This window comes from Diachasmimorpha longicaudata, chromosome 4 (assembly GCF_034640455.1).
Source record: "Diachasmimorpha longicaudata isolate KC_UGA_2023 chromosome 4, iyDiaLong2, whole genome shotgun sequence".
Classification (NCBI taxonomy): Eukaryota; Metazoa; Arthropoda; class Insecta; order Hymenoptera; family Braconidae; genus Diachasmimorpha; species Diachasmimorpha longicaudata.
This window is the reverse complement of record NC_087228.1, coordinates 5937297-5954501: the sequence shown is the minus strand read 5'-3', so window position 1 is coordinate 5954501 and position 17205 is coordinate 5937297. Positions and strand designations below refer to the sequence as shown.

The following is a 17205-nucleotide window of genomic DNA, read 5'->3' as shown; positions in this document are numbered from 1 at the left end:
AAATTTTGCGGTTGGATGGACTCCATAAGTAGTCAGTCGAAAACAAACGGCAATCGAACATCAACGTGCGATTTCGTGTTTTCTTCTTATTTTCAAGTGTTTCGCATAGTTTTTGAACGCAAATTTGCGATGGAGATCGAAGTGGACCAGACGAAGATTTCAGGAAGTCCAGTTTCCGGTACTCGAGTATCGAAAGAAAGGGAAGAATTTCAAGAATCTTGGAAAAGTGAACCTGAGTTTTCTGGGCGGGTGAAACGTGTTCAGAACTGTCCAAATCGTGTGTTTTGTGATACTTGCAGGGAACAGATTGCCGCCGAGGAATCTGAGCTTCGGAAGCATGCCGAAGCAGTTAAAACCGCGGAAATTCTCTTGTCCAATTGCTTTGCAGAGCATAATGTCCCTATTAGCTGCGTCGATCACTTTATTCCTGTGATTAAAAGATCATTTCCGGATAGTAGAATCGCGCAAGATTGTTTTCTAAAACGTATAAAGTATACCAGCATCATTGAGAATATTTTGGAAAAAGTCGCGAACGATAATCTCGTGAAAATTTTAAGGGTTAATAAATTTTCGATTCTTGTAGACGAAACAACGGATATTTTGAAAAAGAAAGTTCTTTGTGTTCTCGCTCGATATGTTTCTCCTGACAATGGTAATGTTAACACGGAATTATTAGATCTTATCGAACTGGATCCAACGGAGCGTTCAGCAGAAAAAATTTATAATTCTTTTCAACTATCTTTACGCGAAAAACAAATTCCTTTGCAGAATATCGTGGGCTTGGCTTGTGATAACGCGAGTGTTACCGTCGGTGTTAGAAATTCCTTCGCACAGCGATTGAAATTAGAGATTCCCAATTTGGTTTTGATGAATTGCATTTGCAATACATCCGCGAGCGTAGCGTCGGAAGCTTGCAGTAAGTTGCCTAATGAGCCGGAAGAATTAATTAGAGGTGTATCGATGTACCTCTCGAATAGTCCAAAGCGATGCGCTATTTTAGAAGAGTATCAGCAATTCTTTGGAGAAGAAAAATTGAAAATATTGAGCTTGTCAAACACACGATGGTTGTGTTTACATCAGTGTGTCACGCGAATTATCCGTAATTGGGAACCATTAAAATTATTCTTCCTATCAGCTATGCTGGAAGAGCCACCATCTTCTGCCCAGAATTTACATACATTGCTAGACGATGAATGTGTGAAGGGCTATTTTCTTTTTTTGCAATATGCATTGAATTTTTTCAATTCTTTCAATGCTCTCTTTCCGTTTCGTCAGTTTATGCTTCATAAATTGGCTGAATGCAGTCAGGGACTCATTCGTGAAATCGCGCGGAATTTTTTGAAGAAAGATGTCATTGATCAACTTTTCGTAAAACCTATTAATGTTAGTGATCCAGATCACTTCCTTCCCTTGGAGGAGATTTGCCTCGGACCGGCATGCAACAATCTTGTTCAGGATCTCCCAGGACCGGTCGCTCACCAATTCCGTCTCAAATGTTTAGATTTTTACATAACCGCGACTTCCGAAATGAAATCGCGTTTACCACACGCGCATCCTATTATTCAACATTTGGAATTTTTAAATCCTGAAGCAGCACTAGATGACAGTAATATGACACGCATTAAATCGACAGTTATTCAAAATCTCGCTTCTCATTTCGGGCATTTTGATGAAACAGATTTAGCTTTTGAATGGCACTCATTGCCTGATGCCTTCATTAGTTCAGACAAGAAAAAACGTGTGTGTTCTTTACCTGTTGATCAGTTTTGGAATGAAGTATCACAGTTGAAAGATTTTACTGATTCTGTCATTTTCCCGAATCTGACAAAGCTCACAAAAATTATCCTCTGTCTACCACATTCCAATGCTGAAGCAGAGCGTATTTCCTCGTTTGTTACAGATGTTAAACACAAGAAACGCAATACACTTGGTACGGATTGCCTCAACTCAATTTGTTAGATACGATCCTCTAATCAGTGTCACAAAGTCGATTACTACTTTTCAAGTGCATCGCGATCATCTCGATTTACATAATTCCAATAATTTGTATCCCAAACAACATTCCGAAAGTTAGAGAAGTATTTTTAGATTCATCGCGTTAATTTGGTATTTCACCCGTCTTCATTTTCTCACTGTGTGTGAAAGGATTATTTCAACTATTTTTGCCTATTAAATCGTCAACTGTTTGAAACTATTATAATAATCATCTGCTCATTAAACTCAGGTTCTTTCGAGGATTCTGTAGAACATGAACGACAATGCAATTAATTTTTTTTTTCAGAACCAAACGGCCCTTTTCAGGGCCCCCAAATGATAAACGTGGAAAACTCAATAAAGCTTTGTTAGTGATATTCTGATCTTTTTAACAAATGATTGCGTAATATTATCTCAATTTTATGTTTGTGACGAAGAAAAATTATATATATCGACAATTGACCCCAGATCTCGGTGACATGCCGACAATCAGAAACTGGGAGAACACAATTAAAAACAAAGGGACTCCCTTAGGTAAATTCTACGAGTCCTGGTATAATCTGCACCAATCTCAGAAGCTCAAGATGTTGACCCAGAACGACGCAGAAGGAAACTTCAACCTGCCCATCTTGAAGAGATCTCAGAAGAGAAAGCAAGGGGACGATTTTGATCATGGCAGTGACCTTGACATGCCCGTGGAAGAGATGAACAAGCTCCTGAAGAAACAGGAAGAGAGGAAGATGAAGAGAGGGAAACGACAGAAACTGGTTCGCGAAGAGATAGAAAAGGACGTTCCCATTAATGATTCTGATATCGTTAAGGACACAAATGTGGATGATTGGACTTAATTATGATTTTTATAAAATATATATGAAGAGTGAAATAGACGCATTGTGGTATTTCTTCGATAGTTTTTAGTGCCTTGTTGATTTTTTACGTTTCAGTATAGATTCAGCCCATGAGGAAATAACAAATCTTATCGATTCTTTTTAAGTTCAATCCCCAACCCATGCAGACAGCATAAAGTTCCAACCAATCCTAAGATGTCGCTTCTGGTGGCCTAATTTTACCCTTTTTCACAATCCACAGTCGTAGAATTTAGTAGCTAACGGCTGGGCCACCCAATATAAAGTCACAATTCCTCGTGTTGTAATTAGCGGTATGTAAAACAAAATGTGAATGAAAAGTATTAAATATTGACCGTTGCGGAAAATAAAAAGTCCATAAAGCGAGGAATAATCAAAACGTACGTGGCTAATTATTCATTTTGTTTTGCTAAGAATTTTATTCAAATAGACTGGAGTTATGGAAAAATACTAATATTCATGGCATGTTACCTAGTGAAAGTCAACATATCACTCTCTGGAAAATCAAGGTTGTTGAGCTAAGTAGTCGGTCATAATCTCACTCCCTGAGAATTTTGGTCCTCACGATGAGAAATCAATAGATTCGATGTCAAGTAATAAAAGATAGGGAATGAAAACGCGATATGAGCGCATTGCGGATCAAATCATTTAATCACTTTCTTTAATATAAGGAAAACATACCGAAGCTCTTGGATAGCAGGATAGCAAATTTTGTTATTATTGTTTGTTATCAACAAAGTGAATAACATTTTATGCTCAATACTGATATTGATTAGAAGTCTGAGTAGGCAATGGGCTCTTGAGGTTTGCGGAAGGTGATGGGACGATAGAAAGCATGAGATTGATCCCAACCACGTGGTGCTGTATTGTAATTCGTCAGCACTTGATAGTTAGAGATTTTCGGACCGTTGTAGGTACTCTCCATCATTTTATTTGCTGCAACATTATAAAAAAAATCATTATTAACTATGATTCAATTTCATGGATTTTTAAAATTATTTTTGTTTTGTGAAGACAATGAATAAGCATAATGAAGCAGCTTCTAATCATGCCTCTTTACAAATTAAAGAATGAAAAATCTGTCATGCCTAGCTCCGGTATAAAATCCCCCAATTTACTGCGATCCGGTGAAGGCCCTGGGACAAGATTCTCCACGACCGGAGTCCTCCTGAGCTGTTTAATCTGTTCCATAATGTCCTCTTCGGAGGCAATCATCGCCAATTTGAGAGCTTTAGTTTCGGCTGCGAAGGGAGCCTCAGTATCGACGAATTTTGTGTCTATCGTACTGAGGACGGGACAGTCTAACAGTTGGTCAGTGGCGCAATCGAACATTTGATGCCGATAGTCGTAATCGCTCATTGCCGAGACGCGATTTCCACTTGAGAAACCGGGACTCGGTCCGTAGTAATCTTGGGCGGTCTCGGAGGAGCTAGACTCCCCGAAGGAATCGTCAATCTCATCGTCAGTCGAGTCGTACTCATACCTGGGAACCATTGTTCCCTGGTACCCGCTTGTGTATCCATTTGAGCCATGACCGTTGGAGATGAGCTGACTACTAGCATGAGCGTTTGAAACTCGAATATTTTTTCCGTTCTTGGGGTAGTTGACGATGGTTCTCGAGTCCTCGTATTTTTTGTGAGGTTGCACTGCGTCAAAGAACCGGGATATATCTTCCAGTGGGGGTTGCTGCACCACGGGGAGGATTTTAGGAGTTAGTTGCTTGTATTGGAGAATCGGTCGACAAGTCTTCTCGAACTCCTGGATCAGTTGCTTGACCGGTACTGGGGTGTAATCGGTTTCAGCTTCATGTTCGGGCATCAGTTCTCCCCGGGGATGACCATTCTGGTGGTTCATATAATTATTGGCGCAATTCATTGAGTTGTTCGTGCGGTGAGACGACTGGACCTGGTGTGATAACGGTTCATAACGGTCCGAGTCAAAGGACATTCTTCGGGATTTCTCCACCGGAATGGGGACGTTTTGATAACGGCCATTGTAATGCCCACCGTTGATCGAATTCATGGGATAATCTGAATCGGTACCCACTGCAACTTCTCGCAAGTAGATTTTCTTTATATCGCGTTCCGGTTTTTGGGGCTCCTCGTATCGTCGCGAGTAGCTTTCGGGGGTCGGTCTTGACCAGCGAAAATCCGCTCCTGCATTTTTTTGGCGGAAAGCAGCACATGTTAGCGGAAAGCAGCAGAAGTTATGAAGCAGATGATGATAATTATAATGAGACAATTAGGGAATTTCATAAGAAATCCGAAAGCATTCTTTGGTGAATACACTTTTTCAGTTAGATTTTCTCGATTGGAGAGCTTACCTGAGGGCATATTTCCATTGTGCAGTGACAAGTCCATCGTGAACGGATTAAAGAACGGCTTTGAGTCGTTTTGACTTGATGTGATCGGGGAAAGTGGAATATTCGATAACTTTGAGTTTTCATTCGCACCATAATCCTGAAACGATGTTATTCAACTTAAGTTTTTAAAAGTCTGACATATTCATTAAATGGCCGTTAACTATGAAATTATCACGTTTATCAGTTTGTTTGGGTATGTTGACGCTTTGGGTTGATTTTGGGTTGGGGTGGATGGCTGGTCTTTGTCAACGACCCATTTCTCCGACCTTTTCCGGCGTTTCGCAAATATTTCGGCGCCTGAAATAGGTTTATTATTTAATAAGATGATTATAAAGCCGCAGAGGACGAAATTTCATTCTATTGTCGTTCATGTTATATAATATTTACTATGAAAGTCTTTTGTAATAATTCAATTTTTCTCAATGAAAAGTAAAGCACCGCATACTATAAATAATTTTCACAGCAATTGTGCGAATTCCCTGATTATTTCCATAAAGATTTACCTCGTCCTTTGTGATTATTTAAATCACGAACGATGTCGAATAATTTGTCAGCATTTATGGGACTCGTTCCGATGTTCGACTCCTCACCGAGAGCTTGGATGCAATGAATGTCCAGGACTTTGCCGTTCGGATTCATCATGCATTTCAGCGGCACTTTATCCTAAATTAGAGAATTATTAATTATTGATATCTTACCAGTGAGGGTTCAGGTGTGTGGGGTGCGTACCTTGTGCATGGGTGTCTGAGGTTCCTCGTCAGCTTCAGCACCTGTATAGAGAGTAATTAAAAAAATGGAGAATGGAATTTATTTTCCATGGACTTGATTATTGCAAAGAGAGTCAAAGAATTTACCATTTCCATCGTGGATCCATTTGACTGATCTCTTCTTTCTATTGACGTACATAGATTGGCCCTTGCTCTTCATATTTTTAGCATCACTCAGCGAATATGAAATACGCCGGGCGAGTTCAACTTGATCCTCTACGGTTGGATGGGTTGGGGCGTAGAAGCACGAAGACGCATACATTTTTTCTTCAATGATAAACGATAAACAAAATTCAATTAATGAATTACCTGTTACCTGCTTCCTTACAAATGTCTCTCGCCTTCGTATGTTTGTAATAACAAATGTTTCAAGTAATTAGCCGATTTCGAGGAACTAAATGAATGAACAAAAAATATTCATTCAATTTTTCAAACAATTCTACATTCAAATTCACATACTTTTGGTTTGAAGTAATTCGGAACAGTCCATAGCAGGTGTTAACAATTTTTCCAAACTGATGGGAGTGGGTGCCTTCTCGCCGCTATCCTAAATGGACAAAATTTACCCTATATTAGTCTATTGATTATGACTAATTAATTTGATGCGAGCAGGTCTTTCGATGAGTGCCAATGGAAGCGAAGAAGCAGATTTACTGGCGATATCAACAACTCACCATGTCGAAGTGGAGAATTTTCGTGGACAATTGCTCGAGAAACAATCTCTTTGACGGATCGTGTCTGTCTGATGGTTTGAATCCCCGCGATCGTATCACAACATTGTCGGCAGAGATACTTCTCTGCAATTGAGTGTTTCGATCCAAATTTTGATAGTTTAGTCGTTTAATCTCGACATTTTTTAAATTCTCTGAAACTCTGTAGCGGTATGTCGAGTTCTCGTTACTGCCTTTTGTGCTTAATGGTCTTTGAATAAATCAGAAATTACGAAATGAATGTCTAATAATACAATACCTCATTGATGAAGCGAATTTTGAGAGAATTTTTCGAATGCATTTTCGGGATCATGTGATAAGAGAGGTAACGGGAATGAAGACAGCTAATTGTGTTCCGGATCATTAAGTTCAATTGTAGAAATGTTATATTATGAATGGAAAAGTACCTTTGACTTTTCTTTCAAGAAAAAAAATGTTCAGTTTCTCTAACGGATTTTATTCTTTAACGAAAAAGTGAATATCTGAAATTCACTTACAATCAACCGTCAATTAATTAAAAATGCAAGATTCCGTAAATTTATATTTTTGTAATTTCTGTTTAATTATGATGGAATGATTGTTTTGAAGTTTGCAATATTCATTATTTTTTTACATGAAAATTGGTGACTGAGCTCCGCGTTAAATCATACGTCTCTGTTCCCAAATCTAAAAGCATCATCACGAGAATTGACTCGCCTTCATCCAATCCATGCCAAACAATTCTCGCTCAAGCCAATAGCTTTAACAAAACATCCCCTTAAAAAAAAATAAATCCTATTCGAAGGGACGGGAGGAAAACAAGAACACGAATTGGTTGCCATCCAAGACGCCAATTAATTCCGCGTTGCGGCATTGGCATGGGCCACGAACGACCAATCCTACAACTTGTGAGAAAGAAAAAGCTAAATTTACCTACTACCGTTGTAACGTAATACGTTTTAAAGTCACCCAGTGAATGCAGTCGACACGAACCGAACGATTTCAGAATCGAGATCAACGCAGCCTCGAACCAATAAACCTTCTTCTAAAGAAAACTAAAACAACGATAACTATTGTGGAACAATTGTTCCTGGTAAATTTCCTTAAGTCCGTTATCAATATTAAGGAAATTTGAATTAATTACATAATCGGAGACTGAATGAAGGCCGTTTGATATGATCGACGAAAGGTGCCATAAATTTAGTTCGTCGGGCCTCAATTCATGCGACGGAAGGGCACCAAGTCATTTTTTAAGAGTCTTCTGCTCATCTTCGGAATTTCCATCGTTATTTTAAATCACTAATTACTCGGCTTTTCTCAGTTATATCCATGGATTTAAACATAGACGTATCGTTATTTTTTGACATATCGCGTCTGTGTGTCTGCGCGTCTGAGAACTTCACCTGCTACCATTTTCTCCTCGAATTAATTGAACCCCCTGAATCTATTATTCATTTGAAAATATTCTCAGGGCGGAGAAGGTTTAATATTGCGCTGATATTTTTTTTACGATACCAGTAATCACATGAAATTTTAAATCGGTGATATTGTGTCGCTTAGGATAAGTCTGTAAAGAGAAAATATTTTTTTGTCTGAAGGCTATTGAACTTTCACTAAACGACGGGGGTATAAATAAATTTTATGCGCACTTTGGTTTGTTTTTTTTTCGGAGAAATGGACTAGCGTTTAGTTTTATTTGATCTCTGAGGATTTTTTTTTCATTTAAATGTTCAGGCGGAGGAGCAGAGGGAGGGGGAGGGAGGATTTAAAAGCGGTTTATTTATGAAAATTTACGACGACCAGAATAATAACTTTTTAAGGATCATTACTTATCGATAGATGATGCCCTTCTCATCTTTTGTATCTCTATTAATTGTGTCTGTATACACAAAACTTTACGTAATAGTAAATGGTAAATACAAATGAAAATAGACAAACAAATTCAACACAGGTTTTTAATGCGACACTGGGGGGGTAAACTGTTAACACGCTGCGCAACACACAACCACCTCGGGATTTCTGAATCTTGCTGAATAATTCCGACGATTCAGTATATATTTTGGCACGTCGACTTTTCATGCACACAGAGGTTTCCCGGCTATTCAGTGGCGGGAAAAACTTGAAATATTCTTTCTTCTTTTTTCTTCAACTTGACCAATGTTTTATGTTGTTACTTTTATTTCTCAGATTCGTGTGCCTGAACAAGACAATATGTATCATGTCCTTTTATTTTTGAGATTGACAGAATTGTAAATTCTGTTGCTTAGATTCGATAGATTTCTTTCTTTTTTTCCTTTGATACGAATCAATAGAAAGTTCTTATTCAATTTCAAGTCCTCTGAATTGACATTTCCAGAGAACGAACGGTATTTTAAGATTGAATAAGATTAGTTAATTCCACAGACTGATATGTTATGTTTCACTAGGTAACATGCCATGAATATTAGTATTTATCCATAACTCCGGTCTATTTGAATAAAATTCTGAGAAAAACAAAATGAATAATTAGCCACGTACGTTTTGATTATTCCTCGCTTTATGGGCTTTTTATTTTCAGCAACGGTCAATATTTAATACTTTTCATTCACATTTTGTTTTACATACCGCTAATTACAACACGAGGAATTGTGACTTTATATTGGGTGGCCCAGCCGTTAGCTACTAACTTCCACGACTGTGGATCGTGAAAAAGGGTAAAAATAGACCACCAGAAGCGACACCTTAGGATTGGTTGGAACTTTATGCTGTCTGCATGGGTTGGGGATTGAACTTAAAAAGAATCGATAAGATTTGTTATTTCCTGATGGGCCGAATCTATACTGAAACGTAAAAAATCAACAAGGCACTAAAAACTATCGGAGAAATACCACAATGCGTCTATTTCACTCTTCATATATATTTTATAAAAATCATAATTAAGTCCAATCATCCACATTTGTGTCCTTAACGATATCAGAATCATTAATGGGAACGTCCTTTTCTATCTCTTCGCGAACCAGTTTCTGTCTCTTCCCTCTCTTTATCTTCCTCTCTTCCTGTTTCTTCAGGAGCTTGTTCATCTCTTCCACAGGCATGTCAAGGTCACTGTCATGATCAAAATCGTCCCCTTGCTTTCTCTTCTGAGATCTCTTCAAGATGGGCAGGTTCAAGTTTCCTTCTGCGTCGTTCTGGGTCAACATCTTGAGCTTCTGAGATTGGTGAAGATTATACCAGGACTCGTAGAATTTACCTAAGGGAGTCCCTTTGTTCTTAATTGTATTCTCCCAGTTTCTGATTGTCGGCATGTCACTGAGATCTACGATTATCTTGTTTCGCTCTGTCTCTATAAACTGGCGATTCATCTCAATTTTCTCGACGAGTTGTTTTATTTTTTTGCAAAAGTTGGCGACTTTGCATTTCTTCAAAAATGATTTTAGCTGTAAAGATAAATAATTATAGAGACCGTATTTTTAATTAATAGCAAAGAATTGATATTATTCATTGTCTTCATTATGTATAATAAATGTTTACCTGGATAGTACAGAAGACATACATGTCTGGAAAGCATATCATGTGACTGTCCTTGGCAGCGCACTCCAAGATCAATTGATAAATATTATCGATCACACTGTTTTTGAAACCATTTTCTTGCAACTGAGCTTTTGACATTCTTAATAGACATATGAATGACAACGGTTTCATTGTTACTGATGTGTGTTTTTTGTTGAAATCATAATCTGTCAAGACCTGCATTTGTTCATGCGAAAAAAAACAAAAATCATTCTTGCGATTACTATATCAATCAAATTTTGGCTGGAAATTTAAAATAATTATGAAATAGCTCCTCACCTCCAATAAATAGGGTAATACTGGAATGAATACCCCTGCCTCCTTGGAAATGTTGATTAACATTTGACAACAATGGAATCTCAATGGATAGAATTGCGCAGTTGGTATTAATGTGATTGTCCCAATAATGATTTGCACCAAAGGGTACAAAAGAGATCTCAGCATTGATTTACTATTCGATAGAACTACTAATTCTGACCAGAACCTCAGAGAGTTTATGTACTGCCAGTTGTAGACGGTTTGAAAATTTTCCTGAATATTAAAAACCGATTTTTTATATTAAATTCATAAGTCATTCGCAAAATGCTATGTATTTCCGATATGATTTAATCGGTGGGTTGAATTGTAATGATTCAAGAGGGCATTACCTTCTTCTTCAACGTCACTGCATTTCTTAAATGTATCGCTAGTTGGCGAACGTACAAAAATGCATGAGTGTACGCTAGATTATGATCGAGGAGATAAATCTCAGCTAACGAGTGCCTCATAAAGTTTATACCAGCCGATGTACTTTCTGATACGAATTTTGAGTTCTCTACGTATTTAATATACATTGTCTGAAAAAAAAACGGATTAGTAATAATAATTAAGTGGATTATCAATCACCATTACCTTCATCAATGTCTCACGAGTAGAATCAGCTCTATTCATCGCAATCTGCAAAATACTCAAAAAAGCAACAACTCTCACAGTCTCCTCCCCGGAAGACCAAAACTTGATTAAAATTTTCATTAAGGGTTTTGTTAGAGAAGAGAATGATTGTGTATAGGGTATCATCTGATGCAGGTGTTTCAGCAGGACTGTAAGAATATCCGGTGACGTAACATTTTGAAGAATCTAAAACAGAACGTTATATCATTGAATTTAGACTCGACCTAGAATACAAATGTCAAACAAGAAATTTTCAGAGGAAACTGAAATCTCACCCTGAGTAAATCAGACAGGTATGCTTTGAGGGTTCCTTTGATTTTGTAGAATCGTTTCGACTTGTGAGCCTCGAATTTTGATTTCGAGGAGATTTTTAGAAAGTTTCTGAAGGCAGTGGGCAGGTGAATAATGCATAATTGAACGACTCCATTGAACACTGCACTACCTTCAACTTTATATCGAATATTTTTCGATGCCTCGGGGTCAGCGACTGTTAACAGTGCTGCGTGAAATGCTTCGGTGATGTTCTTAATAGTCTTGGCGGATTTGTCGGTCTGGATCTCTTCCTGCCAGAGTTTCAGCAATTTCAAGGAGACTTTTGTTACTCCCTCTGGCGCTTTTCTTTCAATTGATTCGAGATCATCCTCCTCATCACTTGCCACATGTAAATGTTCACTTGGCTGGTGCACATTCTCAGCCTCCTCATCTTCTGAATCTTCTTGGTCTGATACATCGAAATTGAGAAGTTTTTTGTCATTTTGTTTCAAGAATTCGTAGAACTCTGGATCAGTATTTTGCAATTTTTGGAGGGACTTTTTGTGAGCCTTTGGATCCAGCTCAGATTCAGAGTCTGAATCGTTAAATTTTCCGATCTCTGGCTCAGAATCAGTGGCTGAAGCCTCAAAGTCTTGATTCAAAAACTCGTCAGTTGTAATTTCACTCAAATCTTTCTTCATTTTTGTAACTTTTTTTACATTTTTCCGCGCAGGTTTAGTCTTGGAGGGCTTTTTCAATTTCATTGTTCTTCAGATTTCTGAAATGGAAATAATTGAATTATGATAGCTACTCATTGAGAAATGAATAATAAGATTTTTTGTTACTTATGTTTCTTAACCATGATTTTATAAATTATTTTCCACTTTTCAAATTAATTATAATAACATTATTACGGTAATAACAATATCAATATCAATGCTCCTGTAACATTAGCTTTATTTCTGAGAATTAACCTCACTAACTAAATAATTCCATCCATTATGAAAAATAAATTAAATAAATTTGTCTATAATACTTTCACGTATGTCAAATAAGTACCTTAAGGTTAAATAACAATTTCAGTAGATTCACAGCACTTATTGTTGTTTTTGAAGAATTTTAAAATTACATCTAATAAATACACTTGAAGAGCACGTGGATTTCTTCACATATATTCAAAAATGGCTCTCTACTTAAGTCTATCCCAGTCCGAACTATGATGGTGGATGTACCTGTCGGTAAAGCGGAGACGGAGCACGTGGCGGTCAATTCGTGAGGCGATTTGCGATTTTTCGAAGGCTCCGAGAATTTTCTGAAAGTAATTTTTTTTGTTTATTGCGCGTTTCTCATTTCGTCCTTACGCAAAAATCCCCCCGTCCAATTACCCACGGTAATGCCTTACCGACGGGTACGTTCACCATTGTAGTTCATGCGCCGCTGCTACGAAATTCAGCGGTTGAAGCCGCTGTACAGGTGTCAGTAAAACCCCCTTTAATCTCTGACAACATACTCACGTGTCAGAAGATATCTTCCACATCTTCTTTATCGATAATAAGCATACGCGCGTATTCATACGTCCTTGAGTCATTCCACCGATATTCCACGATAAAAATAGACCTTTTTTCTCAACAAAAATACACAGCAAATCCGGAGTACTGCAGCAATATAAATAATGAATTGATCTAGTCGTTTGTTGGGCCTTGAGTTTTCAAACTTCAATTTCAGTTAAATTACATTTCAATGAAATTAAACATTTCAAATGATTTTCATTTTTCGAACCATTAGTTTATTTTAATTGGAAAATTTTGTTCAGTCGATCAATAGCATCCGTTTGTTATTTATATTGACTAAATTGGTGATTAACTTTCTCGAAAAATTACCATGAGTTATATTGAAGTGAGCATTTTGTCAGGTCCATAATCCTTAGCTTGAATTGATAAAAAAAATGATAAAGAAAAGTGAACAAAAACATCCAGCAAGAAATTATGACGTCAATCGTCTGTAATGTATGGTTTTAAAAAAAGTTTTGTTTCTCTTCGATATATGAGCTTCAACCGATTCATAGATCGATTGTGCGTGTGACAAATTTACGTGCGCCAAATGCTTATGTAATTTTCTATTTAACGTATATGCAGTTCAGTGACTAGAAGACATAGAGTCATCATATTGAATGGATTGACAACTGCTGCTGATACAATTTTCCACTTTGATTCTGTTTACATTGTTTTGTTTGTTTTTTAATCATTCTGCTTCATTCTCTTTTTATTGTTCTTATCGAAACGCCACCACAAGGAGGACTCAGTGGCTCGGCATCGTCGTGTATGTACGCACTTGTTTATCAGCATTAACGTTCGGGCAATTGGTGAGTGATGAATAATACAAGCGAAAAATCGGCTGGATATTTTCAACATCTGAAGCATATCGGAAAATTATTGTACATTGTCAATCCCTATGAGACGAGTTTTGAATTTGAAGAACAAGTGCCGGATTATCAGACAGAGGTAATTATCATTAGTGTGTCTTTAAAAGTGCATTTATCATTGTCAAAGTATTTTTCAAAATTTCGTTAATTGCTCAATAGTTGACATTAATTTACTTCACCCTCACAAAATAATTACAAAAATTTGGGAAACGTAATACTACAGATCTGGTCCTCGTTCTTCGTCCTGATAATCCTCGAACAGATAATTCTTCATTCAAAAAATCGAAGTACTTTTCGCTTCAACGATCACATTACCTCGCTCTCCAACTGGATTCTTCCAGAGTCTGGACGGTAAGCTTAGGTAATTCTATATGTGAGTATGTCTCCTCATAAAACTACATTTTCGTGAAGAAAAAATTTTTGTTTATGTTATAGGATATTCTTTCGCAGTGCTGAATACTACCTGTACATTAAGATTTATGACAACTATCGGATATGGAGTTTACCATGGAATTCCGTGTGGACATGGTATTTGACAGCATTGGCAGTTGATTTTTGTTACTATTGGGTACATCGTGCCAATCATGGTAATGATGTTAGTAGTTACATTAAAATTTAGTAAAATAATTCGTTCTGTAGAATCCTATTTGATTTCAATTGAACTGTCAATTAGTTTGGGTGAATTTTTATTGAAAAATTTTCCAGCTCTTATGTATGTGCGTATGTGTTTTTTTCAATAGAAGGAAATTAGAATAATAATTTCGAATAATTGTTTTTGAGAAATTCACTTCTTGTGGGCTCAACATCAAGTACATCATAGTAGTGAGGAATTTAATCTTGTGGTTGGATTGCGGCAGTCTGTCTTGCAACAGTGGTGCAGCTTCGTGAGTGCATAACAGCTCATGTTACACGTTATGAATATCTCAAAATGTTATTCAATCACTAGGTCCGAAAAAAGAAGAAGAGTTGTATTATTATCTCGTTTTACAGATGTTCTACTTACCCCTCGCTGTCTTCATACCACCGTCTCACTTTATAGCGCATCATCAATTCAATCTTATCTATCAATTGTGGATTCATACGACGTTAATTGATGACCTGGGACCTCTTGAACTTGTGTTTAATACGCCGAAACATCATCGGGTGCATCATGGTAGGTGTTTCCTTTTTGTTTCATTTCAATGTTAAAATACTTTGATTAACCGTGGCACAGTATTTTTTAAATTGGCAATTTAATTGTCGTTGATATTTCTGTGTAATTCTTTATAGGAATTTCGGAAATCCATTAATCTCAGTAATAAATCGCTTATTAACATATCGAAATACTATTTTTATACAAAAGCGACAGATTTATTGAGAAAACAATGTAAATAGTTTCGTAGAAGTTTCTATATTTTAATATGTCTTGCTGATTAAATATTTTTCCATTAAAATGAAAAATGCCAATCTCTAGGATGCAATTTATACTGCCTCGACAAGAATTACGGAGGTGTTCTAATAATTTGGGATCGTCTCTTTGGCTCATTTGCCGTAGAAGAAAGTAAGAACGAAATAATCTACGGCCTCGTCGTAAGCCCCCGGACATTTAATCCCCTGTATCTTCAGACATTTTACACAAAAGCAATATTCACAAAGAGTTTGAGTCTGACAAGTCTGGAAAATAAATTGGCATGTTTCTGGAAAGGACCAAGCTGGTTTCCCGGTGCACCGCGACTTGGCCTTGATGAGTACAAAGTCAACGTCACCTCTAGAATAAAATATAATCCTCGAATATCTGTTTGCCTGAAGATTTACATTATCATGCATTTTATCGTCGTATTTTATACGCATTGTCAGCTTTACGGAGAGAAACAAGTGAGTTGACTTAAAGATTATAAGAATTTTTTCACTCACATTTGGCTTTCAGGACTGCAATATCTTCAACCAAAGTACAATGATGATGAACAATATATTTTCATTGACGACAATCGGCCTCCTCTTCGACAAGTACAAATATGCGGAGGTAATTGAGCTCGTACGATGTGTCATTCAATTATACATAATCAAAAATGACTTCAATGAGCCAAAAATCACATCAAAATTCATCTTTTTTCTCGTCTACTTCACATCCTGCTGCCTCTGGATTTTTAAAAAAATCAGAGATGCAACATTCATTACTAATAAAAAACACTTGGTTCAACATCGAGGCAAATCGAGATTCAGAAAGCGATGTCTGAATGCCTGAATGTTTCGTATCGTTGGTTGTTCTTTGGTTTGTTTTTAGTCACATTATGTTAACGTGGTATGCCTACATAAGGCCTTGGACTGATTTCTTAATTGAATTTGAGATTTAAAAAAAGATGGTTGAAATATGAGGCATAAGAGCAGCCGTACAATGGAAGAATTCTAATCTGCGTGACATGCTCCCTCAACCGATTTTACGGAGTCATTACGGGCTTGCAGTATTGATTAAATGACGTAATGAGGGATTGATGAACTCTTGGAGAAAAGTACGAAGAAATTTCATAGAAAAATCCAACTCAATGGATAGAAACATGTATTTGTTTTTGATCAACTTGATTTTTTAAAAATTCGTAGATAATGGGGCTACTTTTGTTGGTGAAATTTTATCATACGTATATATTTACGTGGCAAAAATGCAATTATAGTCATCTTCAACTGTATAATACTTTAATTTGCTTAGTTATAAGGATAAAAATGAGTATGTTTCCATGGTTCTTATCCGACCTTTCCTTTCATATTCTGCATCGAAAAGTCATTATTCAAAATTGAAATTGTTTTACAAAAACGATGCCATAATATTTTTTTTTCCAAATACAGCACTGTTACATTACGTATAGTACAAAGTGGACATATGTCTTTAAATTGCTTTATTATTACCTAATTAAAATATTCAATATACAAATGCAACATAATGCGTGTAAAAAATTGAAACAATAAAGCAAAATTTTTTTTTTTTTGTTTTGTTTTTTAATTTTAAGAGTATTGATATTCTCAAAGTAGATTATTACGGAGAATATCTGAAGATGCAATTATACTTTGTGGTTATCCACTACATTTGCATCCTCTATAGCACATTTATCCAACAAATTACTTATTTTTCATCTTTAATTTATTTAATTTATATTTCTTGAAGCATTAAATTTCATCTCAACTTTCTGACATCATTTCACGTCTCGACGATTTAGAAATTAATAACGGCACAGTAAAATCCTATTTGTTTCACAAATGCACAAGCCCCGCAAATACCATCGTCTCGAGATAATAATTTTACTCGAGTTTTCACACATGTAAAGCTTCACATGATATTATATATGTTTTTGCAATCACCCAGAAAGTCGATATTTTTTTCTGAAAAAAATAAATAAACGTGTTTATTACCTGCTAAAAGTGT

At 36.6% G+C, this 17205-nt stretch overlaps 3 protein-coding genes across 9 annotated transcripts; 1 reads left to right on the top strand and 2 right to left on the bottom strand.

The window, feature by feature from the left end:
* Positions 1-3472: 3472 nt before the first annotated feature.
* On the bottom strand, positions 3473-9400 carry LOC135161253 (uncharacterized). 4 transcript variants are annotated; one of them, XM_064118667.1, is made up of 10 exons: positions 8488-9131; positions 6644-6890; positions 6429-6516; positions 6057-6236; positions 5932-5972; positions 5706-5865; positions 5378-5499; positions 5164-5299; positions 3929-4996; positions 3473-3776 (listed from the first exon to the last, which is right to left on the bottom strand). In XM_064118667.1, exons 1-10 carry the CDS (start codon positions 8511-8513, stop codon positions 3613-3615), a joined length of 2232 nt encoding a protein of 743 aa, XP_063974737.1. In that variant the 5' UTR covers positions 8514-9131; the 3' UTR covers positions 3473-3612. The 4 variants fall into 4 exon arrangements, with proteins under 4 accessions (XP_063974737.1, XP_063974738.1, XP_063974739.1 ...); XM_064118668.1 differs by lacking the exons at positions 6644-6890; positions 8488-9131 and adding an exon at positions 9263-9400; XM_064118669.1 differs by lacking the exons at positions 6644-6890; positions 8488-9131 and adding an exon at positions 9176-9391.
* Positions 9401-9534: 134 nt separating this feature from the next.
* Positions 9535-15844, bottom strand: LOC135161254 (nucleolar complex protein 2 homolog). 2 transcript variants are annotated; one of them, XM_064118672.1, is made up of 7 exons: positions 15705-15844; positions 11413-12167; positions 11099-11323; positions 10855-11043; positions 10487-10738; positions 10169-10384; positions 9535-10074 (listed from the first exon to the last, which is right to left on the bottom strand). In XM_064118672.1, exons 2-7 carry the CDS (start codon positions 12151-12153, stop codon positions 9574-9576), a joined length of 2124 nt encoding a protein of 707 aa, XP_063974742.1. In that variant the 5' UTR covers positions 12154-12167; positions 15705-15844; the 3' UTR covers positions 9535-9573. The 2 variants fall into 2 exon arrangements, with proteins under 2 accessions (XP_063974742.1, XP_063974741.1); XM_064118671.1 differs by lacking the exon at positions 15705-15844 and adding an exon at positions 12449-12590.
* LOC135161260 (alkylglycerol monooxygenase-like) lies at positions 13021-16769 on the top strand. Of its 3 annotated transcripts, none has more exons than XM_064118684.1 (8): positions 13021-13285; positions 13682-13890; positions 14035-14162; positions 14247-14398; positions 14592-14695; positions 14802-14964; positions 15265-15665; positions 15718-16769. In XM_064118684.1, exons 2-8 carry the CDS (start codon positions 13759-13761, stop codon positions 16033-16035), a joined length of 1398 nt encoding a protein of 465 aa, XP_063974754.1. In that variant the 5' UTR covers positions 13021-13285; positions 13682-13758; the 3' UTR covers positions 16036-16769. The 3 variants fall into 3 exon arrangements, with proteins under 3 accessions (XP_063974754.1, XP_063974752.1, XP_063974755.1); XM_064118682.1 differs by having other exon boundaries at positions 13021-13301; XM_064118685.1 differs by lacking the exon at positions 13021-13285 and adding an exon at positions 13319-13497.
* The last annotated feature ends 436 nt before the right edge of the window (positions 16770-17205 follow it).

Coding starts and splice junctions, on each gene's coding strand:
- LOC135161253 (XM_064118667.1), bottom strand. CDS start 8,513: ATGAGAAGGGCATCATCTATCGATAA. Junction 5,866..5,931: donor CTCAGACACCCATGCACAAG/GTACGCACCCCA, acceptor TCTCTAATTTAG/GATAAAGTGCCGCTGAAATG. Junction 4,997..5,163: donor CAATGGAAATATGCCCTCAG/GTAAGCTCTCCA, acceptor AAAAAAATGCAG/GAGCGGATTTTCGCTGGTCA.
- LOC135161254 (XM_064118672.1), bottom strand. CDS start 12,153: ATGAAATTGAAAAAGCCCTCCAAGACTAAACCTGCGCGGAAAAATGTA. Junction 11,044..11,098: donor CTCGTGAGACATTGATGAAG/GTAATGGTGATT, acceptor TTTTTTTTTCAG/ACAATGTATATTAAATACGT. Junction 10,385..10,486: donor TATTACCCTATTTATTGGAG/GTGAGGAGCTAT, acceptor GAACAAATGCAG/GTCTTGACAGATTATGATTT.
- LOC135161260 (XM_064118684.1), top strand. CDS start 13,759: ATGAATAATACAAGCGAAAAATCGGCTGGATATTTTCAACATCTGAAG. Junction 14,163..14,246: donor ATTCTTCCAGAGTCTGGACG/GTAAGCTTAGGT, acceptor TTTATGTTATAG/GATATTCTTTCGCAGTGCTG. Junction 14,965..15,264: donor ACATCATCGGGTGCATCATG/GTAGGTGTTTCC, acceptor GCCAATCTCTAG/GATGCAATTTATACTGCCTC.